This window comes from Micrasema longulum, unplaced genomic scaffold (assembly GCF_059751315.1).
Source record: "Micrasema longulum isolate JH-2025_06_02 unplaced genomic scaffold, ASM5975131v1 h1tg000284l, whole genome shotgun sequence".
NCBI lineage: Eukaryota > Metazoa > Arthropoda > Insecta > Trichoptera > Brachycentridae > Micrasema > Micrasema longulum.
In genome coordinates, this window is record NW_028277488.1 from 467,178 (window position 1) to 493,167 (window position 25,990).

Here is a 25,990-nt window from a genome sequence, read left to right on the forward strand (position 1 = left end):
TAAAAAGTTTTTTGGAAATTATGAGAATATTCATAAAATAGCATAGCTTTATTATTGTGTATCCAAAAATCTATATACATACTACCTACAATCTGTAAGTATACTACTTAGCTACAAATACCATTAGGAATGACTTATTTATTTATTGAAATGACCACAAAATCAGAATGTGTGGTATAAATATTATTTCTACATTTGAAATTTTTAAAAATTAAATTAGTATGTACCAATAAAATTTTGTTGTTTGTCGATTGAAGGGTAATTGTACATTTTAATTTTCACTGTGAATATAATAGAAGTGGATTTTGTATAAACTACATTGTAAATAGGATCTCTTCGAAAGCGATGGGTAATTAATAAATTATTTTTAAATATAATACATATTTATACACTGCCAATCATATTTTATTTAGAATTAGTATTAGAAAATACTGAGGCAATAAATACATCAGCATTTTAATATAATGGCAGAATTGATTAGTTGGTAGTTGTTAATAGATGCAAAGTTATTTCTCACAATATATCACATACTATATACATGAGTCTTAGTATTTACATCTTATGGCCCGATTTGTGCGCGGAATTATTTCTTCAGAATATTTAATTTAATCAGTTTAATAAAATTTCGCTTGACTGGAATATTTAAAACAAAATTAGGATTTATTCTGAAAAATAACACCATGCCTCACATTATTACAAAATACATACTTAGGTGCAATCATAAATTATGTTATAAATTGAGATTATGTTATAAATTAATGATATAATATAATTATTGCATTTATGTACTTTACTTTTAATTTAAACCACATTTTTTGCTTTGTTTAAGTTTATTCAACATAATATCATAATGTAATAATTATTTGTTTTCATTTTAATTTATTATCATTGAGAAAATGTAGATTGTCTTTCAAATTGTATTCAATTTGCCTTAATTCACAAAATGTTTTGTAAATAGTTGATGAGTCTTATACCTTTTTTAACTGAATAAAAATAATTTCTAAATAGATCACTTTAACTTTTTGTTTTATTTTTGTGTTTGTTAAATGTGTAAAATAATGCAAGAGAAAAATAATTTGCAATCAGTTTTATCAATGAGCAAAAGTAATACATGGTATTGTGGCGGGTCGACAACGACGGCACGAGCCGAACATTGCCGAACGCCGACGTAGAGCGTACGAACGGGCCAAACCGGCTTCGAGAAAACTACCGGATTCCGACCTCACCGCACGCGTCTTCGAGGCACAAAATTACCGCCAATTTAGATTTACCAACTTCATTTTATTTTGCCTAATATAGTTATTAGAATCCTTCTTTCAATGTGTTAGCTTCAGTAGTTTAGTTTCGTGAATAAATCTTTGTGTAAAACGTAAGTACCCTGTTTTACTTGCTCTCATTCTGTGCACCCACATAACTTTGTACATCACAAAATTAGGCCACCAACTAGGTGCCTACATAAAGGTGGTAACAACACGACTAAAAGTGGTATACCCCGACGTTTGAACACGAAAACACAACATTAAACAATCAATCACGGTGACCCCATTCAAATTCCATAAAAATTGCGCAAAATTTCAGACAGAAATATCTTCGCTTGACAAAATTGTACAACAATTACTTTTTTTCGGTCGGTACATGAAAAATTTAAAATTTCATTTTTAATTTGATTGCACTTTTAATTTATTTGTAATTAATCAAGGTTAATCTATTTCAAGGTTAACTTATTGTAAGGTTAATTAATTTAGTATAATAGAATTATATTATAATAATTATAATATATAATAGAATTAGATTTTTCAAAGACCGAGCGAATCGAGTGAATTTTTCTGTCGGTATCAATCTTCAATGTAAATGTAACTAATGTAAATGTAATTAATGTAACTAGTGAATTGATTAAACTGTGATTAATTTCTTAACAATATTACTCGGCCGGGATTAATTCAAACAGGTGATTCATAATTTAACTAAAATTATTATAAACAAACATAATATAATACGTTCGAGCGACTCGCTCACCAAAAATCGCACGCCGAGTAATACATTCCTACAACACATATAAATTTTATTTTTTTTTATTTTTCTTGAGTCGAACACACAAACAATTCACACGAACATTTACATAGGGTGCCAGATTGAGTAGAGGTACTTACAGGGTACCGGAACATAATTATTTTTGACAAATATTATATGGCGAGACAAGCGTGACGTAGGCATCCGAAAGTTTTCTCCTTGTGAACGCACTGCGGGAGTAAGTTTTTTTTTTACCAGCGAAATCTATCGGAAATATTTTTCAGCTGGCGCAGTCGTGCACAATACTTGCAATTTGTAAAATTTTATTTTTGTAAACAACTTGAAACTATCAAACAAACAGATATTCGGGCGGCTAAGCCGACGAATGTTTAACTTAGTACGTGGACATTAGTATCCATACTTTTTTTCTATACACATTATATCGTGTGACTGTACTATATATGTTTATATTTTTAACCTAGGCTATGCATGTTATTATGTGTTACAGATTTGAAGTTTTACCATAAACATTTTTAAACTTGATATATTGTACAACGGACAATCAAAAGGAATATTAATATTGAGGGGACCACTCAGGCTTGGAGAATACAAATACCTAATAGTTGGAAAATGTGTTCCGCCGTATGGTAAAATAATTATTTAAATTTTCTGTTTTTAATTTTCTTTTCTATAACTTGCACAGTACATACATAACAAATAGTGACTCTGACATTTAAAAAATAAATATTTTTGTTTGAAATTTAAATTTAAATTTAAATTTAAATCTAATAATTTAAACTTAACTTTTTAATACAACTACACTCATTATTGAATACTTTTATTTCAATATGTTAACTTATACTGTAATCATTATTACATACATTTTTCTGAATTTTTTTTTTAAAAACGAATATTTTTAAACTGTAAACAATGGCTAACAAGGACAACACTGACTTGACAAATATCAACACAGCAAACAACATGTTCCACACGGATAGGATTAGCGTTAAACTACCACAGCTATGGGTGAACAACATCGAACTTTGGTTTAAACAGATAGAAGCACAATTCGAGTTGGCAAACATAGTTTCAGAAGACGCACGTTATAGTCACTTAGTGTCAAAACTTGAACAAACGCACATAGAACAAGTTTCAGATATTTTACTCATGGAACCGAACCGAGCAAAATATACGAGGCTGAAGGAAGCTATAATCCAACGCATGGGCTGTCCACAGGACAGAAGGAGAGAAAAACTGTTTTCTTCCTTACAGCTTGGGGATCGAAACCCATCCAGCCTACTTAGAGAGATGCGGACGCTAGCAATAGGTTTACAAATAGACGAAACGACGTTGCAATACTTGTGGATACAACAACTGCCCAAGACGATCCAAGCGCATTTAGCCATAAGCGAAGATGACTGGGATAGGCAAGCGACGATAGCAGATCGCCTAATACAGGTGTACACACAGGATAATGTAGCGGTAGTAGGTACCAACAATAAAAATAACATTTGTAGTTTAGAACAGTCCGTACAAGCTCTAACCCATAAGGTAGAGAGTTTATTTCACACAATCAACAAACAGCATAGTCACAACAACAATAACAATAGATTCAAACACACAACAAGTAACAGCAGTAACAATTTCAATAACAACAAATACAACAACAATTTCAACAAAACAAGCTATAGGGCCAACGGAAATAACAAGAAAACTATTCTTTGTTACTTCCACACAAAATTTGGCGATCAAGCTAAGAAATGCGTCACACCATGTGAATTTAAACCGCATCTAGCTTCAAAAAACTAGATGGTCGAATCATAGCGGAGGCGGCTGATTCAACCAACACAACACGTCTCTTTGTTAAAGATCGTGATACCGGTGTGTCATACCTCGTTGACTCCGGATCGGAAATATCATTAATTCCTAGATCTTTACACAAACGCCATGGAGAAAAGTCTAAGCTAATTCTCTATGCAGCGAACGGGACTACGATCCAGAATTTCGGAGTTACCACGGTAACACTGAATCTGGGATGTAAACAAATGTTTACATGGAAGTTTATAATAGCGGATACGACACGCCCTATTATAGGAGCAGATTTTCTCCACAACTTCCACCTGTTAGTAGATGTTAGGAACAAACGGTTAGTAGACAATACAAACGGCAAGATAGTCAGAGCATTTGACATCTCCACAAACAACAACATAACATGTTCCATATCATTAACAGACAAAACCAACATTTACCACTCACTCATATTGAAGTATCCACAACTAGTAGATATCAATAAACCATACGCAGGGCTGGATAAACACAACACAATCCACCATATAGATACCCGTGGCAAACCCGTTATGTGTAAGACTCGTCGGCTGTCCCCAGAACTACTGAGGCAGGCGAAGCAAGAGTTCGATCACATGGTGGCTCAAGGTATTTGTAGACCCTCCAAGAGTGAGTGGGCCTCTCCATTGCATATGGTGAAGAAGAGCGATGGTACTTATCGCCCTTGTGGCGATTACCGTAGCTTAAACGCACAGACGGTACCTGATCGTTATTCCTTGCCACATATCCACGATATATGCAATGACTTATTTAACTGTAAAATTTTTTCCAAAATTGACTTACAACGAGCATATCACCAAATTCCAATTAATGAAACTGACATTAAAAAGACAGCTATAACCACACCATTCGGGTTATTTGAATTTGTAAGAATGCCATTCGGACTATCATGCGCTGCACAAACATTCCAACGTCACATCAACGAAGTCACAAGAGGTCTAGAAGGAGTACACGCATATATCGACGATATATTGATCGCTTCACCAGACGAAGAAACACATGTGGAACACTTAAAAGCTTTGTTCCAGCGACTTCAAGATCATGGAATGGTGGTAAACCCATCTAAATGCGAGTTTGCCAAGAAAACACTGTTATTTCTTGGTTATGAAATTTCGGCTGAAGGCATCGGACCCTCGCCAACAAAAGTGGAAGCCATCACGAACCTCAACAAGCCAGAAACCATTAAGCAGTTGAGAAGATTCTTGGCCATGGGAAACTTCTACCGAAGATTCATACCACGAGCAGCACACAAATTGATACGACTACACGATTACCTCAAGGGAGCAAAAAAGAATGACAACAGAAAAGTAGAGTGGAACGAAGTCACTACACACGATTTCGAAGAGGTCAAGAACTCGCTGATCAACGCCACTAAGCTTAGCTACCCAGAGGAAAGCAGCAAGATGTCAGTGTGGACAGACGCCTCAGATTACGCAATCGGAGGCGTGCTACAACAAACCACAGACGGCATCAACTACAAACCGATAAGTTTCTTCTCAAAAAAGTTGAACAAGGCTCAGTGTTCATATAGTACGTACGACAGGGAACTACTAGCCATTTTTGAGACTGTAAGGTACTTTCAACATTATCTGGAGGGCAGAGAATTCTGTATATACACGGACCATAAACCACTACAATTCGTGTTTAGAAGGAAAAGTCACGACAAAGAAAGCCCCAGACAACTCAGATATCTAGACTACATCTCACAGTTCAGCACGGACATCAAATACATAAAAGGAGAAGACAACGTCGTCGCCGATACCTTATCAAGAATCGACATGATCGAACAAGAGGCAAACATATCGTTCGAAAAGATCCATAAAGAACAAAGGCAGGACAACGAACTACTCGCACTCTTGGACGACAAGAACACTGCTCTGAACCTGATCAAAACCAACATGCAGGGACAAGAAATCGTCTTCGATCTCAACAAAGGCAACATGCGACCGTACATCCCAAAAACGCTACAGAGATCTTTCTTCAACCAAGTGCATAACCTCAACCATGCAGGAGCCGACGCCACGACCAAGACCATCAGTCAAAGAGGCGTCTGGAAAAATATGAAAGCAGACTGCGCAGCTTGGACGAAGGCCTGCATACCCTGTCAGAAGAGCAAAGTCAACAAACACACGAGGACACCGATCATCAAGATCGACATGCCGAGACAGAAATTCTGCGTGGTCCATGTCGACCTCATCGGACCTTTTCCACCATCAGAGGGACTGAGGTACTGCCTCACATGTATCGACCGATACACTCGATGGGCGGAAGTAATCCCTATCGCAGATATCCAGACCCACACAATCATCAGAGCCATCTGGGACAACTGGATTGCGAGATACGGCGTACCGGAGAAAATTATAACTGATCAGGGTAGGCAATTCATGTCTACGGACTTTAACTTGTTTTGTTCCAGATCAGGCATAGCACACTCCAACACGACGCCTTACCATCCACAAAGTAATGGCATGATCGAGCGATTTCATAGAACGCTGAAGACGGCCATTAAAGCTCACCACCCTGTTCCGTGGACAAAATCGATCAGCACCATACTACTCGGACTGAGGGCCACACTGCGCACGAATGCAGAGCACTCAGTAGCAGAGATGCTGTATGGGTGCAAACTAAAGTTACCAGCAGACATCCTGGAGCAGACGAACGACTACATTGACCCGGACTCCTACACTAGGCAACTGGTAAATTTCATGCAAAACGTCAAACCAAGGCCAGTCGAGCACCACAATAAAGGTAACGTTTTCATCCACCCGGAACTAAAGAGAGCCACACACTTGTTTCTGAGGGACGACAGAGTGTACAAACCCCTGATGCCGAACTACAAGGGGCCCTACAAGGTCATCACCAGGGCGGAAAAGACGGTAACACTGGACGTGGATGGCGAACATAAAAAGGTTTCGCTGGACAGGTGCAAGCCGGCGTTCCAGACAGCGGAAGAACGAGCCAGTCCAGCAGAAACGGAAACACCAACAGAACAACCGGCATACACAACGCGTAGCGGCAGGAGGGTGATACAGCGTCAGTTTTGAAAAACAGATTTCAAAACTTGGAAGGGGGCTGTGTGGCGGGTCGACAACGACGGCACGAGCCGAACATTGCCGAACGCCGACGTAGAGCGTACGAACGGGCCAAACCGGCTTCGAGAAAACTACCGGATTCCGACCTCACCGCACGCGTCTTCGAGGCACAAAATTACCGCCAATTTAGATTTACCAACTTCATTTTATTTTGCCTAATATAGTTATTAGAATCCTTCTTTCAATGTGTTAGCTTCAGTAGTTTAGTTTCGTGAATAAATCTTTGTGTAAAACGTAAGTACCCTGTTTTACTTGCTCTCATTCTGTGCACCCACATAACTTTGTACATCACAAAATTAGGCCACCAACTAGGTGCCTACATAAAGGTGGTAACAACACGACTAAAGTATTATAGTAACCCAGAAAACAGCGATCAAGGTCGTGAAAGCTTCGGTAATTATTCAAAAAGTTCTTATTCAAGAGAGTAGGAAGAAAATTGCTAAAGAAACACAATTTCATCTCAAATACTTTCACGAAAAAAAATGCTAGTAGATCAAATAAACAATTTAACAGAAGAGAAACAGAGCACCCAGCCAATCAAAACTCGATATTTTTCATTGAAAACTAAGCAAAAATTACCTTAAAGAAAATAAGTTCAGTACCTACGCTAGTCTCGAGTTCAAGGGGTATAAATAATAAATTAAGTAAGTACTTGAGAGACGAAAATGAAAAAAAATACTTTGAAAATGTATTTTTTGAAATGCAACACTTTTGACAGTTAACTCGAAAATTTTAAGATTTGATCTATGAATCTACTAAACGAGAATAAAAATTGAGAATACGGGAGAATGTCGGCTTTGGCGAATCGATTAAAACAAATAGGATTGCCTTCAAGTAAAACGTTTATGTTAATAGGACAATGTGTGCCTTGTGTTAAAACAAATGCTTCAAAAATTAAAGTAAAAAGTTTAGATTTCGACACGAATTTGAACATGGTAATTACGAATAACCTAAAAACATACATGTCTATATTTTATTTTATTTTATTCTTTCTAAAACATACGATTAACACTTACTGGTTTAATTTTCAGTATTTTAAGAAAGACGATTTCTTCTACGTCATTGATCCAGACCAAAAATGTAAAACCGGAGATATTGTTTTGATCCAAGAACTGCCTGAACCACTTACCAAACTTGTTACCCACAAAATTTTAGAAATAGTTCACACTTTCGGTGATATCACGGATCCTATAACGAATAAGAAAGTCGTGGTTGGAAAGTACAGAGAAGATATTGAAAGAAATAATGAACTGTATGGAAAACTCGATTCTGCCTTTGACTATAACAAGGCTCCCCCCCGTGGTTGGCAGGAGGGAAAGAAGGACTTTACCGATAAAGAGACGTATATGGAGTACCACGTTTTCCCAAAAAAAGATCCATACGCTGTTTAGTTTTGTTACTTTAAAACCCTTTAAATATGTTTGTAGATAAATAAAAAATAATTTTAACCGCTTAATGCTTTTCCTTTTTTTAAACAATATTTTATTTACCTTTTCATATGCATATGGTATATTTGTTCATATTACCCGACCTCTCTTCTTTTGCTAACAATAGAACTGAATTAATTCCAGTTTTCACTTCCCTTGCTAAGAATCTGAAGACTTACTAACATAAATCCTAACTTTGACTTCTTTGTTAACAAACTGTCTTCCTTCGTGCTGCAATAACCATTTCACTCTACCCTTCTTTAGCAATGTTTAACTCTAACCTGTTCCAGATCCTTATTCAGCTCCTCTTGCCTTACAAATTTACATTCACACGCCTTACGCGGGAGCTATCACACTTTCTTTTTTTGCTTATATTTGTGTTTCTGTACTATTTTATTTCCCTGTGTATTCATTGTAAAATTTAACCTATTTATTTCTGTAGAAATGCTGTAAAAGTCATAACAGCATTGAAATAAATAATAAAAAGGCATACATAGTGGAGTTACATAACATTATGTGGTGCCCGACCAAAGAAACCTGCAGTCAGATAACGTTCGGCCGTACTCCGGTGGCTTACGACTCGGCCGTGTGACCTGTAACCTTTAGTTTGTTTCCGCTTTCTGTTTTTTTACAGAAGTATCCCGAATATACATTGCTATTCTTACATAAAAAATCAGCACAATTAGGGATGTTTTGATTGTTGTCCATTCAAATAATTAGTTATTGTATTGCCATTGTCATAAAAACTAGATTGATTTTGTGATTTGTTGACTAGGTTCTAAGATCTTTCATAATTATGTTTTTGTAATTCCTTTACAGTTAATAAATAAAAGTTCCCATAGCGTACATTGAAGAACTGTTACATATGAGTTATATGGATAACATTACAACCAACCAAATAAATAAATGAATTTACTCATCAAATGATTTATTTTATACTTATTTTAACAAATTCCTCAGGTTTACCAATAAAAACACCTAATATCGAGCGTTTTGAAGTGACTTTTAACTTATTCAAATAAGTTTCGGTTTCGGCGGTCACTAATATTGTGTAAAAAATACCTTATCCACTTTTTTATAATATTTACTGGCGACTGGGATTTATCATAATTCAAATCATCTATGCGTAAGCCGACTGTTTGCATTCCACTTTAGGGTATGGTTAGTCAATGCGATTCCTGAAGTAATTGCAGTGATGAGATTGAACTAAATCCCTATTCAGCAGTAAACATAGAATCATTTCCTATTTCATGGTACATATTTTTGTAGCAAATAAACGCTAGGACTACAATATTTGCATTAAGTATTCGATGAGGTATTATAGAATAAATAAAACAATTTAATTTTTCATCATTTATAATTTTGAAGGTTGAGAAAAAAAACATAAAAATACAAATTATATTTGAAAAAATATAAAAAATTGGGCAAAAAAACATAGATAAACACCATGCTATTTACTATGGATTAAAATTCTAATTAAAACAAGATATCAAATTATAATTCGACTTGAAATTTTACTGGTATCTAAAAGAAAAACAATACATGCAATTGTTGTATAAAAAGGAAATAAAATAACTGTTTCTGAGATGAATGTGATTCAAGACAGCATAAAGCAAACCTTATACAGCTAGTAAGGAATGTTTTCATAAAAAATACAAAATGTATAAATACATTCTTCCATCACTTACAAACTTAATCAACAGTACACAATATAAGAAGAAATACTCGCAACATTATATACATAATACATTTAACTAACTAACTAATACATTTATCATTAAAGAAAAGTAGCACGTTATATTAATTACATTAAAAGATAAATTTTTTGTTGTGATCAATAAGACTTGACACTTTCAAACTATTATTTTTGAAAAGGAAACATTTGTAGCTATGCGTTTATTTACCGAAACAATTTCATACTAAACTGAGAAAGTTGTAGCACAGAAAAGCAAAGGACTAACATACTACATAAATACATTTTTTTTTTTAAATGCGGAGTAATGTTTTGTTTAAAAGAAACAATAAAACGCATTTTTGAGAAATCAATTATTTAATGGTTTAATCCATTTAATTTTCACATTTCTATTTTACATAAATCACAATAAATTAACTTTAATGAAAAAATTTAAGTATATTTAAAAAATATTTAATTGAATTCAGTTTTTATAAAACGCAGGTAAACAACCAATATTTATATAAATCATTTTATTAAATAAAATATTTTCACTAACTTGCTGTTTCAGATAAAAATGACCTTAATGCGTATTTTGCGTATGTACAGTGAAAATGATTATAAATGCAATTTTAATGAGACATTTAAAAATCTGACATCGTGCAAACATGAACATATAACATGTCCTTTCACACACCTTGGTAGAACACTCTAGTAATGTAAAAGAATAAATAACAATATGTACAGTACACAAGCAAAACTGAGTCTTTATCATGTAAGATTACTTCGTAATTAATATTGTACAACTAACATAACGGGTGGAAATATTTTGTACTCTGTAAACTGTTCTACAAACAGTCGATAATATTTATATTTATGCATAATCATACTTTTATTTTCACCTAAAGTACTGGGTTTATTAATAATTGGAAGTGTCAAAGTGGGAAATCATGCAGCGATCATAATGGATCTTCGTCTTAATGGCAAATCGTCCAGGACAGAAGGACGTATAGCCTGAGGACGAGAGCCGACCCCGACAGATTATACAGGCAGTTGGGATGGAGCGAGGGAGAAGTAATGACTAACACTGTGCCTTTGATTTTGTTCCATGAACTATTATCGCTGATTCTTATGTAATTTTGCCTGCTGACTCCGAATATGTCATCAGAATTTTGACTAATACTCTTTCTTTTTTTGTAATTTTATATTTTATTTCTAAATTACCATATCTCGCCTCTCATATTTAATTTTCTCATTTTGGTACCGGTTTTCAAAATTATTGCTTTAACCGTGCATTTTTATTTACCCAATATTGTATTAGTCTTAATAAATCAGATTTTGGGAAATAATTGGACAACTTGAGGTTTCCCGACGAGTAATTGCAGGGTTTTAAGCGTGCTTTGGAATGACGGGCTTTATGTTAATTTTTTACTGTTAGTACGGTGAATAGCTATTCCCTATTATTATTAGTAATAACTAAACTATGTACAATAAATTGTTTAATGTTAAAATGCCATGTAACCGTATAAATAGTTCTAACGACTTTTATTACGTGTGTGGTGAAATGACTTAAGCCCCAAAACATAAATATAATCTCAAAAAAAATATGAACTGTATTTCGAGTGTGTTAGAAATCAGGATAAGGTTTAGCCCCTCGTATCTCCTGTTTACCGTGTGTTGAAAGATTTCAACGAGATATCGGCCGTAGGGAATCACTTTACAAGGGAAAATGGAACGAAAACACGCTTGCGAACTACATTGGGACCTTAAAGGAGTCAATTCAGCAAGAAAATACGAGCAAAATCAAATAAAACTATGTTTTGTAAATAAATTATGTACTTAAATTATTTCTTAAAAAATCTAATTTCTAATGCGTTTTACTCTAAAACCTTACATGCAGGAAAAATTCTATAAGAATCGCTTTCTTTAGTTCTTGTAACATTCAAAAAGCTTAATTTTGTCAATCAGTGTTATTATAGAGAGAAGAGCTAGACTCTTTTTTGGCAAGTTCAACCTTAAGTGTTCTATTTTTTTACTGAATGTATTGTTTATTTATGCTCATATAGGTTTTTATTTAAAAAAATATTTATATGTTTCTAATCATTTGAAAAAAATGATTTTAACGCATCATAAACATGAAACATGTTTCAATATTTTCCTTAAATTGACTTTCCAATTATATAAACACATTATTCTAGAGGTACATAGATATATACGCAGGTTTTCGAAGACTATTAAAAACATAAGTTTTACCAATTAATTTATCTACAGAGGATGTCATATACATAATACATATTTTTGTAAATACATACTTACAAGGGTCGATCAGTATGTTCCACCCCTGACCTATTTCAAAGTGGATGAGAAAAGGATGAGAAAAATACCTTATTCTCCAGCTTTGTGAAAAGCAGCCATTAACACTAACACCTTGTGTGCTGGATCTCGATAAAACAGCAACATGCAGCATTTGCAGTGGTCAGCGGCCTGTTGTAACTAAACCGTTGCAGGTTTAAACTTGTTGTTCGGTACTTTATACGTAGGCATCTTAAGCTGCATAATCCACGCACATCAGCTCGACTGGTCAACTCGAAGAAGGTCAGGGCTGGAGCATAGTTTTTTTTTTCCTTTCTCTCGTATATCAACCCTCGTATATTAAAACAGACCATGTCGTCACAATTATTCTATTAAAAATGCAAGATGAATGATTTTAATGAAGCCACAGTTTAAAATGTTACCATCTATTAGCTTAATGTGCGCAATCAATTTGAGGTTTTTATTTTAAAGAAAAACACAATATAAAAATGTTTTAAAAACAACTTTTACAATCACAATAAAATGAAAAAATTGTATTGGGTGTTAACTTAAGTCGGTTTTTTATTTATTTGAAAATGAGCACCAAAAGTAAACACAAACCAATTCAACTGCTCAACAAATGTATAGTTTATGTTATGTTTTTGTTCTTTTATTGTGCATTTTTTAATATAAATATTATAGGTAAACATAAATGAAATATAAACATAAATACGTAGTGTATAAAACTGTCTGAACATTTTGTCAATTATTTCCGTGTATTAAGTCTTCTTTGCATATTCTCAAATGTAAAAATAATTTTTAAAAAAGTGTATCGTTAAGTGTCCTAGGCACGGGTAACCCCAGTGAGGTAACATTATTTTTATTATTAACCTTTGTTTATTATGTAGATTTTTTTAAATTAAAAATTAAAAAAACAAAATGGTCAAGGTTATAAGTCATTCGAAAGAAAATTTTCTGCACAAGATATTTTTTGCTTTAACGTTACATGTATTGTTTTATTTGATTACAAGCCTTTAAAACCGAATATCAAGTAGATGAAAGTGAGCATTTCCGACACGTCCTTCTGTTTGCGTACAATCGAGGAAATTGAGGAAAAAACATCATTGACTAATTTGTTGTAAATTAATGAAGGAGAATTATTAGGGCTGGTTAATACCAGAATTTGATAATAAGAACGTTTCTCGAAAACCGAAATAAAGTTTCATTATAAAACTTTTACTGTAAGTGTGGGTGAAACAGAAGGGGGGGGTATCGAAAATGCCAATTTTTGTCTACTTAACATTCCATTTTGAAGGCTTGTAATCAGACAAAATAATATATGTCACGTAAATGCAAATATAACATCTTGTAGAGCAGATTTTTTTTTTTTCGAATGACATAACCTTTACCATTTTGTTTTACTTTCCGTGCTTATTTTTAAATTTGAAAATAACCAACACAACTTATGTTGACACCTAATATAATAAGAACATAGTACAGGTAAATGAGGGTATTGGAAGCAAACTTGGAAATCTCCACTGAAGGAGTTGCCGAGATATTTACGAAAAACTTTGGAAAAAGAATTGTGAGATTGATGGAGAAAGCTAAGTTTGCAGCGTCAAGTATAATTGAAATCTGTTTTTGCAAGATTTAGAGACGGTTTTGAATTACGCTATTGTTTAGGTAGGTAGGCATCAATAACCAATTTTCCGTTTTTGGTGGAGTTTTTCAAGTTTGCTTCTAATAACTTCAAATGAATTATTTCTCTTTATATGTTTTGCATAAGTACAGTCAAAAATCTAGCGGTCAACTTAGAGTTTGTAAATGGCCGAATATATTATTTATCTAGTATGACATATGTACAAGTGAAACGATACTTATCGGGTATATTGCTAAACACGGGCACTCTCTTCAATGGACGGCCGCAGACTATTATAGGTAAACATATTTTTAACTCACCTCAGCGAACCATTACAGGCCCTAGTTCCTAAACATCAAATATTGAAATTTACCGCCTATTCAAAGTCATAGTATGATAGTCATCGTTTACTGCTTACAGGGTCATTTGATATTCTCTGACCACCTCGTTTCTCCGGTCAAGTGACCGCAATATTACGAGCAACTTTTTAACAAGGCTTCACGAGAATGTGAGCAACAAAACGGAGGCCACATTTTGGACATTATTTTTAAAAAATGAATGGTCGTGCACTTTTACAAATTTCTACTAGAAAATGAAGGATTTTTATCAATATATTTTTTAAATGCTTATTTTTTTTTGAAAACATTTTGAGTCAATCCAAAATTTGTAATCGAAAACTGAATTCAACCTCCTTGGGAGTTATTAATATATTACAACAGAGATGAAGAACATTTTATAGAAGAAGTATAATAATTGAAAAATATTTTCAAATGTTGCCAGTACATAGGAGAAATAATTCGGTCAGAATGTCACCCGCATCAACAAAAGTTTCAGCTCTTTAACTTTGCAATGATCAACATATTGAAGAAATTTAGATGTTCAAGCAATGTTACACAGCATGTAAAGTGGACAATGACAGGTCATAAGCCCTGTAAATGCCTAGACTTCAATAATCCCTTCTGTAAAATGTTCTTCATCTCTGTTATAAGATATTAAGATTATCTTTTAAATTGTCCAGTTTTATTGGTTTATCGTACATTAAAAATCACCAGTTTATCTTAAATTGAAATTAAATATTATTCAAAGAGTCAATAGCCAATGCGAGGTAAGAGAATATGTGCGCAAGTCGTGTTGTGATGATGCGGCGGAGACTCAGTCGTTCAGTCCGAGGAACTCTCTCTCCAGCGCGGCCCCCATGAGGTTCCACTGGCAGTCGTCCCCGTCAGGTTCCCGGGAACCGCACGTGTCCGAGTCGGACTGGTCGGGGCCGTCCGAGGGCAGAGCCTCCCCCCTCCTGAAGCGCTGGGATGGGGGCTCCTCTTCCTCGTCGTCGACGCGGCGCTTGCGGCTGACCCAGCCGTGTGGGTGGTCACCTGTCGGTATCGTACAAATTAATGGCACAATTCGTTCTTAATGTTGTTGATATTAAAATAAATACATATTTGTGCTCTAATAATTACATTACATATTGTATACAACAAATATCTTGCGGCTACATAGCGGACTGACAGTTGAGGCTCTGGTTCCCCGTTTCCAATTATAAAAGATTTTAAAAACAAAAATAGATAAAAAATAAGAGCTATATTACAGACTCAAGGGTGCTATTCAGAATCTTCTCACGGGGGTAGAGAAGATTTTTACTGTACCATAACGTGGGGATTTTTAGTGTTGCTAAATGTCAAATTACGTAAAATACATAGTTATATAATTGACGTTTCATAGTTCGACGACTACTTAAAAAATGGAAAAAAATAATACGGATTGGATAATTCAACATAATTATTACCGGTTTCAAAGCGATACAAGCTTCTTTATCAAGGTATGCTTAACTAATGAATTCTATCCTACTTTATTTTATCAATGTAAAACAATTATGAACAGACTAAATCATGATCCTTATAGTGTATCACTGTGGCTAAAAATTAATAAATTAAAATTAAATGTTAACAAAACTAAATACATGAATATAGGAAACAAAAGAATAGAAATTACGCTATCAATTGTAATAGAAAATGAAAAACTTAATGAAGTCACTGAAATTAAATATTTAGGAGTAATGTTGGATTCAAAACTTACATTTCACCAAAACGCTAAGATGGTAATAAATAAGATTGCAAAAAAAATATCAATTTTGGGAAGGATCAGAAGATTTATTGATAAGGACTCCTGCAAAACTATTTACAAAGCAATTATTGAACCACACGTTAACTACTGTAGTAGCATTTTATTTTTATCAAACAAAGAAAACATAGATAAACTAACTGTATTACAAAATAAAGCCTTTAGAATCATTTTGAAAAAAAAACAGATATACGAGGGTAAAGTCGATGGTAAATGAAATGAAATTATTAACATATAAACAAAGAATATTTTACAATACAATGATATTTGTTCATAAAATTATAAACTCTAATAAAAAAACAGAATTTTGGAAAAAAATTGATCGGAACCAGCATGAACACGATCACAATACTAGAGAAAAGAACAAAATTAGACTTCCATTTAGGAAAAAGGCAAAGTCACAAAATTCGATTTTATTTAAAGCAATTAAAAAGTATTACGAAATGGAAAAAAATATTTATGAAGAAAAAAACATATAAAAATTTTAAATAATGGTCAAGACATATGTGATAAACAATTTATAAATTAAATATATTTGCAATGTTATTATTAGAACACACATAACAATATGTATGATATGTGTGCCCTACTTTAAGATTTAAATAAATGTTTACTAAATATTATGCTGTGTATGGAGCTAATAAATCAAGTCTTTTTGTCTTGTAAGGATGGGAAGCGTAATGAGAGACGGATACTTTCTTTAAAACTAGACAGGAGTGGACTAAAGGAAATATTGTTTATTTGGTGTTTTATTATTTTTATCTGATTATGAATAGCTTTTTTAATTTCTAAGATTTCCAAGTTGTCTAATTTTAATTTTAGCTAAGTATATCTTGATAAAGAAGCTTGTATAGCTTTGAAACCGGTCGGTAGAAAAAATAAGTGGTTAAAAACAAAGTTGTTTTTATTTATTTTTGTAATAATGTTCTTAATGAAATCACAATGTTTGCTTTCAGGTGTTCGTATTTATTTGACACATGTCAAATGTCAAAACATTTAATCATCAGTGTGGCCATATATGAAGCAAAGTGTAGTTGCATGCAAAAAATAAAAATCCCGAATGAACCCATGTTGAAAATCTTCTCTACTTCCGGGAGAAAATTCAGAATAGAACCCCTGGGTGAAATTCTAGATATATGATGTTTAAAATATTGCAATAAAAACATGGTTCAAACACATTGCTGCATAAATTAAAAAAAATAATAATTTGCTGAAATTTTTGTTTCACTATCCTCCATTTACATTTTCCCTGCATTTTTTTTTGTCAGTCCCTTAAAAAACGTAATTTTGGGGTTTTACTGTAATTTAATACACACAGAAGCTACTTTAACAAACGTCTTGCAGCTACAAAGCACATTGACGAATGCATTCTAGAAACTTAATAATGATTTAAAGAAAAAATATACATTGAGCAGGGTAGTAAATTAGTCCAGTGTTCATGTTATAATCATCATCATTCCATGTCCGCTCCTTAGTTGGAGCATATGGTGTCCACAAATATCCTCCTAGCACTGCTGTCAAATAATAAAGACATCGATGAAGGTAAATTTTTATGTGGACCCAAAAAAAAACTGTTACTATTTGTGTTCAGATGGAATAACCTATGTATATGGACGTACCTCCTGAAAGACTCTCAACCTCGCTGTCGCTGGCCGGCTCCTCCCGCAGCCCCCCCTCCTGGCTGTCCCCGTCCCCCTCCACCTCCCTGTCAGCTCCTCCGCTGTCCTCCTGCTCCTCTGTATCGCTCTCATCTGATTCGTTGATTATATCTTCAACCTTAGAAATATAAATTACGTCATGAAAGTAAACAATTAGTTGGGGCTGTTTTTTTGCTTGCTGTTTTTTTTACTGAATGGAGATGTACCTCCTTGTCCATGTCGGCGATGTCGTCGCTGGAGAAGGAAAGCAGCGGATTGATGGTGTCCATGAAGCGGCCGCTGGGCGTGCGGCGGCGCGCGGGCCCCTGGCGCGTGGCAGGCGGCGGGCTGGCGCAGTGCGCGGGCGGGCGGCGCGGCGCCGGGGCGCGCCCGGCCCGCAGCGGAAACTGGCGCTCCCGGCAGCGCGCCCAGCGCTCGGCGCACGCCCACAGCCAGCCGGGCGTCACGAGCGCGGGCCCGCCGCCCGCGCCCGCCGCGCGCGCACACGCGTGCACCTTAGCCGTGCCTTGAAACATTACCAGTTATAAATTCCGCACCAAGGAATCTATGGTCAATGCATAATGAACATTACGAGTGTGAGGTGTCAGATAAGTTAAAACCTAACTCTGTAAAAAGTTTTCTCTATCATTATCACATTGTCAACACTGTGAAAAAATACAAACCTTTATTTATCTGAATTTGAAATTTAGAAACTGGTATGTTTGCAAGCATTAATTATCAATAGTGACATTATGCAATGGCGATAGGATTTTAAAAACTTTTATCTGGTTTTCTTATGGATGGGACACTAAAAATAATATATATATATTTATAATACTTTAACTCATTAAAATAGCATTAGATCAACTCATTAGTAACCCGAATTTTTTTTTCAATGATCCTTAAGACAAAAATAATTTTATTTAATTTACTTTCATATAATTTTGAATTCTCTATCCTTACCTCTGTTTTGTATAAATACACTGAACTCCTTAATAAAGATACCAGTTTCGAAGATGTCTCGAAAGCGATGTCATGAAAACGGTCACTGGATATTCCAAATTTGTGGATTAAGGGTTTTATAACTCAGCCATTTTAGAGAGCTTCGCTTTTTATGTTCCTGATGGATCTCCAGCAGTGTCCACACAAACTGTTTTACCTCCCGGCTTCCAGAACCAACCTGCCTCTGGTTACGCCGATTGAGCCGAAGAGCAATCGGGCAGCTGAACATTATCACTTTGGATATCGACATCTTTCACATCAGTGAAACTATGTTTAAGAGGCAAATTATACCTTAATAATGTCGAACCATTGCCCAAGGGTTCCTGGTTTGATATATTGTCCCAATTTAACACCTTAAATATTTTGTTATTTGTAATGTTATTTTGCTATAATAAATTAATTTGAATTTGAATCTTCTGTCTACCCCTATGGGGAAAAGGCATGAATTACTACCTGCTACTAGTAACATGCTGATAGGTGCCATAAAAACTAAACGTGCATCTGGACAGCTGTGAATAGGACTGAACGTGTTCTCACCGGGTCGAACCGCCACGAGGTGTGTCGTCCGGGGAGTCAAGTCCTGCGTCACTTCAGCCCCGAGGCTCCGGGCCACCAGGTAGGCCCGGGAGTGCTCCAGCTTCTGGTAAGTGGGAACTAGCCCCGAGAACACGAGGCTGGTCCCCGCTAGAACTTGACTCTGAAAGCACAAGCATAACACTCGCTTTACTTATAATGGTGGTTTATTGTTAACACTCTGGTCCGCAGTTTTAGATAGCATTACAGCGCCCATCATCGGGTTAATGTAGACCTTATCAACCCTGATAATGCTGTAATGTGATCCAAAATAATAAACCATAAAAATTCATTGTGTTAGATGGGACCAAAGTCATTTAGGTATAAAGTTTATGACTGATATTATTTAAATTATAATAATAAAAATACTTTTATAGTTTTATTCAACTTTTATATATAATTTTTTACCAGTGACTGGGTTTCGTTGTGACCGTGATATTATTTACTAATAATGAAAAAATACATACATAACTTTATTCCACTTTTATTTATAATTTTTACCAAATGACCGGGTTTCGTCTCGCAATATTTACTCTTTCAAAAGCAGTATCGTAATCGTACACTGCATTTTAAGTTGTAAAATATAACTTCCTTATGAGAAATTTCATTGATTTTTTAAATTTTATTTTTAATTGTTAAAAGACTATCAAACTAAGCAAAAAATAATTATGTATCATTTCAATATCATCACTACGATTTTTTTGAATTCTGTAAAAAAAAATATTACTCTGGGCGTAAAATCACTAGTTCTCTTCGGTGAGTCGTCCCGATTGGTGGGTTTGCTTCCTGGAAACCGGAAATCTATAACAACACTACCATTGGTTGATTTCGAATAACTTGCGACATCATTTAAAGTAGTTCATTTTTATGAATTATTTCATACATTTTAGAGAGACTGCCATATAATTAAATGCTCTAATTTTTACCACGTTTTAGAAAACATTTTTATACCCAATTTCCCGTAGCACTGAACTTCCCCATTCTTTAATCCATTTGAAATGCAATCAAAAGGAGTTAATTACTGCTTATTAGGTTTATCTAAAAACATAATTAAACTTGTTAAAAGGGTACACTTTAGTGTCTAATTTTTAAAAAATACTTTCCAATGTAGTATCACGTTTGGATACAGCAATTCAATATATTTTAGTGCACTTATTATTTAAAAATAAATAATAATAATAAAAAAATAATAATAAAAAAACATAATAAGTATCGCATTATCAGCGCGATGATTTTTTAAAGTATTGTAATTTTGAAATGATTCCACGTATCACATCACAAGTTCTCTTCGGTGAGTTCTGCTGATTGGTAAATTAGCCTCCGTAAACCAGAAATTTATCATAACACTATTATTGGTTGATTCGGGAGAACCAGTGACGTCCTTTAATGTGGTTAATTTTTTGTCTTTTTTACATTTTCAAGAAGCTTCGCCGTATAATTGAATGCTTTAATTTTCCCGCATATAAGAAAACACTTTTTTACATCCAATTTCCTGTAGCACTAAACTTGCTCATCTATATTTATCTACATAGCCATATAATAGAATGCAAAAATCTAACAATTAATACTAATATCATTGCTTGTACTCGTTTATAGAGGTTTCCTGCGTTTTTCGCAAACCCATGTTTTTACAGAAACTGCGGTTGCACAGCAGAATAATGGCCTCAATTGCATGTCGTCATGAGATGACGATAGTGGTCAGGGCATGCATAATGATGAGTTAAGGCTCATAACAGTTTTATATTCCTCGTATCTGTCCACCAGTGTAAACTTGTCACGTGGAGGTCATCGTGGGGAAACATTACTCTCGGGTGGATAATGACGGGCCACCTAGTCTGAAGGTGTTCCGTGTATCTATGTACACCCTGTAGTTATATATGTATACGACACTAGACACAGTCAGTACTAATAATATTTGGCTGATTTATATATTTATTTATTTTTTTAATTTATTTAATTTTACAATACGCCCAAGGGGCATTTACAAAAAATATACAGGTAAGTACAAACATAGTGTGTAAAAATTTAAAAGATAAACAATGCTTTTTTGTATACATTAGCACCATGCACCATGTTTGTGAAAAATCACCTCAAGGGCGCTTTACAATTGTATACTTAAACTTACATTATATCTTGCATCTTTACACAGATCATTCAAATCTTTAATACCTGCGCTTTATGTGTGCGCAGCGTAATAAGTTTTTATATTTATTTCTTTGATAAATTTTAGTCTGCATTAGTTTACGGGCTGTTTAACCCATCACGTAATGCAAACTGTAAAGGTAAGTTAGAAGTTAATGGATAGAAAGCAGATAGCTGCAAAACTGTCAACACGTACAGAAAAATAGATCCATATTATCCGCAGAAGCCATATTCAGCAAGTGAATTGCCCTAATAATGGGTGAATTCTGACCTGCATTAGTGTGCGTGCTTCTGGGTGTGTAAAACAGTGCATGAGATCTCGCTCTAATATAATTATATAATTATAATATATGGGAATATAAATCATTACAGTGTGCCTACTAACACAAAAAATGTTTACTTGGTTCACGGACAGGCACTAACACATTAAAATGGGGTTATTAATTATTTGAACGCACTGTACAGATATTTTAATTTTAAATAAAATTTCGTACAATATTTTTCATTGAATATGAAAAAGGTTTGCACTATTGAAAATAAATAAATTTTCAAATAAAAAAATGGTAATATTTTGTGAACAAACCTTAACTTGGGGAATAATAGTCTTCAAATCAGGCACTGACCCGGCTTCCATCGCATCGTAGACTTCGTAGAAGAATTTGTGGATCCTCTTGAGAATATCTTCCAAGTACAGGAGGTAGTCATCCTTGTCTTCCACTTCGATCATTCCATCCTCCGTTGCTTTCCACTTGGTGTGTGCTGCTATTTCTGCATCATTAAGTTTATCTTGCTCGGCGGTTTCGTTCAGATCAGCGTCCAAATCCGGAGTGAGGTCCGAGTCCACGTCTCGATTCAAAGAGCTTAACTCTTCGATTTCTTTTTCTAAAACCTTTTCGGGATCAATGTCTTGGAAGTTTAATTCACTATCTAAAATAATGTTTTTGTTGGAAAGATCTTCACTAGGTTTGGAATCTACATCCTTTATATTTTGATCTAGTGATTCGAATTCTAGCGGCAATTCACTGGGTTCTGCATTAGATTCACTGGGTTCTAACTGAATGTCACTGGGTTCTTCTCGAACGTCACTCAATTTTGTTTGAATGTCACTGGATTCTGCTTGAATATCACTAGATTCTGCTCGAGTGTCACTGAGTACTGCCTGAATATCACTGGATTTGGTAATAATGTCACTGGGTTCTGCTTTAGCATCACTGGGTTCTAAAAGAGGTTCATCGTGTTCTAGGAGTTGTTCTGCGGGTTCTGAAGGTAGTTCACAGATGGTGGTTTCAACTGTGTCGTTACTCTTCTCGTTATCCGAGTCAGTGGATGTGAGTTCACTGCTACCAGGTTCCAGTAGGGGAAGATCTTCTGAAGTTTTCGCTCCATTTTTCACAGCAGGAAATTTAGAAACCTCATTTTCTTTTAAATCTAAAACAGTAAATATAGCATTATTTTCGAATATTCGTAAGCATAAATTAAAACTCATTTTTATTACATCACAAATATTAATCCTTAATGAATAATTCAAAATGACAAATTGTGAAATCACCACCTATAAAGCTACCTACAGTTTTGTCTGACCAAATAAGAATTTAAATGTATCTAATTGACTTTTTTAACTTTGTTAATTAAAAAATTGGGATTTTGAAGTTACCTAGTTGTAATGGCCAGAAATTTAATGTGATTTTTCTCAAGCCTGGGTAACCTTACTGTATGTAGTGATAGCTTACTTAGAATATAATAACTTATATATATAATATAATAGTTATATATGATTATTTTATTACCCTGGGGATCAATATGCATCCCTTGACCCTCCTTGTCGCTGTCGGTCTTGCCAAGCCCCGGGGGAGCGTGGATGTCCCCCGTGTGCTCGAAGAAATGGTACGGCCGCACTTGAATAAGATTGGGCGCCCGGTTCCACACATCCTCCCGGTCGTCGATGATGCACACGAGGTTATCTCCGCAGGGGAATAGAGCCCTGAAAATAATGATCCGGCGTTCAAATCTGGCATTGTATAAAAATGCGTGTAATATTATTATGTTAATTATATGTTATTGGTACAAACACAAAGCCAAAATTAAGCTTTCTATTAATGATACAGAATTATTATTTTATGAAATATTTTACATTAATTTGTTAAAAATTAAGGGTTTAATATTAGACATTCTTCTTTTTTTTTTCCCATATAGAAAAAAAAGGTCCTTATGTATACAAACAGATTGACAAAAAAAATGTAATTTGTGTATAAAAATCTTTATTTCATCAGGTTTCTGGCACAAATTGGTAACTAATTTTTCCCTACTTTTGAGATATTGCACTCATAAAGTTAAAAGCTCATGTACAAAGCTGTGGTCGCAGCGCTGCGATGGCAAGAAATACAAATGGAACTTGCTTTTTGGATACACCTTGTATATTTTTGCAAATAATTTAACTGAACAGATAAATAGCGTTTGTCTGACCTGAGGTTGGGAGTCTTGGACTGGACATCAAAGCACTCGTCCCGGGAGAGGATGCGGTGCGAGAAGAGGTGCGCGGCAGGGTCCAGAAGGCGCGCAACCTTGTGCGCGTACGCTCGCGCTCCGAAAGTGCAGATGTGCAGCTCGAACAAGGGCGCTACAGCCAGTAGGAAGGCGGCCGTGCCGGGCCGCAGCCGCGCGTGGTACCAGCGGCCCCAGCTGGCACCGCGCAGCTGGAAGTGGTACACATCCTGCCAACACACATACACACTCATATTCGTGTATCCAGGATAAATCATATAGCTATGTAAATCAATCTTTAGGGTTAGCTACAAGGTCGTAATTAACCCTCGAATTTAGAATCACACTGCTCATGCCTACTTAGGCGAAAGCGCTCGTTGGTTAAATTAAACAAAGAAAAACATAGCCAAGGAATTTATATCAAAATCATTATTAATGGAGTTTTATCAAGAAATATCTACAAAAACATAACATTTATTTGTTGTTTATTTTTACCTTGATGTTGGCGGGAATGTTGTCATTGGTGGTGTGAACTAGGGTCTGGTCCAAGTCCACCAGTAGTACCAACTTCCTGTCCTGCAACAGGCGCGCGCTGTCTTCCCTCCCGAGACGTTGGGCTTCCTCTTCACTCACCTACCAAACAGCCACATTTGTATTATTCCATTGCAAACATTACTTTATATCTGCATATTATTTACCTTTTTAAATCCACATTTATTTCTAAGCGCACATAAATATATAGACAGGCAAAAAAGCTTCTAACAGCGAGTTGAAATAGGCTTTGGCAGCCCGTAGGCGACTAGCTGATTATATATTTGTTTCCGGATTCGACAGTCTAGGGAAGTTCTTATCCCAATGCGCGGCGGCATCGCTACTAAGTCAGTCCCCCATTTGGATATAATACTTAGGTTCTTATTTTGAAAATTGTTTTTAAACCATTGGAGAGTTTTTGCTGAACTGTCGACAATATTTGTGTTCAGTATGTACGAGAAGAAGCTCGTTATAAAAGGGAATAAATGTATGGAGAAAACCAAAAATTCTCATTATATCCGGGATCTCGCTATTTCCGTGATCGTTATAACCAAGTTTGACTGTATTTTTATATACGCTACGTCATAACTTAAGGAAAATATTAATCGGACACACTGAGAGTAGAGATGAACCATCGGACCTTTGATCTGTGAGCTCACGACACTACCATGGGCCTACACCCTGGTGTTTAATAGCTTTACTTCGGTCACCTTGAGTTCTGGAACGGAGTGCACCATGGGGACAGATGCGGTAGAGTTGGGAACGATAGTCAGGTCGCTGCGGAGATCCGCTCCGCACTCTGCGCACATGTCCTTCATCACTGTTGGGTGAGAGCATTCTTCCAGCTCCACAAGGCGCTCTCTGGAAAACCAAACATTCAAATCATCTACCAAAACAGAATAATGTTTCATTCATTATTTGTATTAACTATAAATAACTGAAAATTATTCATCGAGTTGCATACTAATAAGAGTTGCATTCGAACGTGAATATTTTGCGCAGCATCAACACACGCCGTAATGTTTTGATACACATACAAAACATCTGTTGTCTCGACGAAATATACAAATGTTCAATACATCCAAAGATTTCAATGACGTCACTCACCCAGGCTGTACAATTTCCCCCTCCACAGCCACCAAGGACTTAACTGTCCCGGCTTCGGTAGCCTTAAACTTGCGTAATTCTCCCACATTTTCACTATCGTCGTTGTACAGTAGAATAATCTGTCCGATTGATACAAAAACATCCTTCCTAATTTTCCATTTCACAATTTTTAATGATTTTCCCGGCGGAACCGATATCACCACAGTTTTGTCGGCCATTTTGGACGGAAGTTGCGCTTCGGTCGTTTGAAAAACGCCTTTCTATTGGGCGAAAGTAGAAACCGCTTCCCGCTTTTTTTGAATTGTCCAATGAGAACTCTCAATTTCGACGCACAACACAGGAACTTCCTCCTATTTTGATCACGCTGGTTATTGACAGCGACTGGCTGTAAAAATGCATATTTGATATCGCTGTCAAAC

At 35.3% G+C, this 25,990-nt stretch overlaps 2 protein-coding genes across 2 annotated transcripts; one reads left to right on the top strand and one right to left on the bottom strand.

The window, feature by feature from the left end:
- Positions 1-7,687: 7,687 nt before the first annotated feature.
- mRpS17 (mitochondrial ribosomal protein S17) lies at positions 7,688-9,298 on the top strand. The gene is made up of 2 exons (XM_088224462.1): positions 7,688-7,882; positions 7,979-9,298. The coding sequence occupies exons 1-2, from the start codon at positions 7,736-7,738 to the stop codon at positions 8,336-8,338; spliced, it is 507 nt and encodes a 168-aa protein (XP_088080588.1). The 5' UTR covers positions 7,688-7,735; the 3' UTR covers positions 8,339-9,298.
- On the bottom strand, positions 8,120-25,789 carry Fcp1 (RNA polymerase II subunit A C-terminal domain phosphatase Fcp1). Its single transcript, XM_088224458.1, has 10 exons — positions 25,572-25,789; positions 25,175-25,325; positions 24,429-24,566; positions 23,916-24,163; positions 23,240-23,433; positions 22,036-22,880; positions 19,275-19,434; positions 17,963-18,261; positions 17,718-17,874; positions 8,120-15,350 (listed from the first exon to the last, which is right to left on the bottom strand). Exons 1-10 carry the CDS (start codon positions 25,787-25,789, stop codon positions 15,130-15,132), a joined length of 2,631 nt encoding a protein of 876 aa, XP_088080584.1. The 3' UTR covers positions 8,120-15,129.
- Positions 25,790-25,990: the final 201 nt, after the last annotated feature.

Bases quoted from the DNA above. Each gene is read 5' to 3' on its own strand.
- Fcp1 (XM_088224458.1), bottom strand. From the start codon at position 25,789: ATGGCCGACAAAACTGTGGTGATATCGGTTCCGCCGGGAAAATCATTA. The intron at 25,326-25,571 runs GTGAGTGACGTC...TTGGTTTTCCAG, and splicing joins GGGGAAATTGTACAGCCTGG to AGAGCGCCTTGTGGAGCTGG. The intron at 23,434-23,915 runs GTCAGACAAACG...CATTATTTTCAG, and splicing joins TCCAAGACTCCCAACCTCAG to GGCTCTATTCCCCTGCGGAG.
- mRpS17 (XM_088224462.1), top strand. From the start codon at position 7,736: ATGTCGGCTTTGGCGAATCGATTAAAACAAATAGGATTGCCTTCAAGT. The intron at 7,883-7,978 runs GTAATTACGAAT...TTTAATTTTCAG, and splicing joins TCGACACGAATTTGAACATG to TATTTTAAGAAAGACGATTT.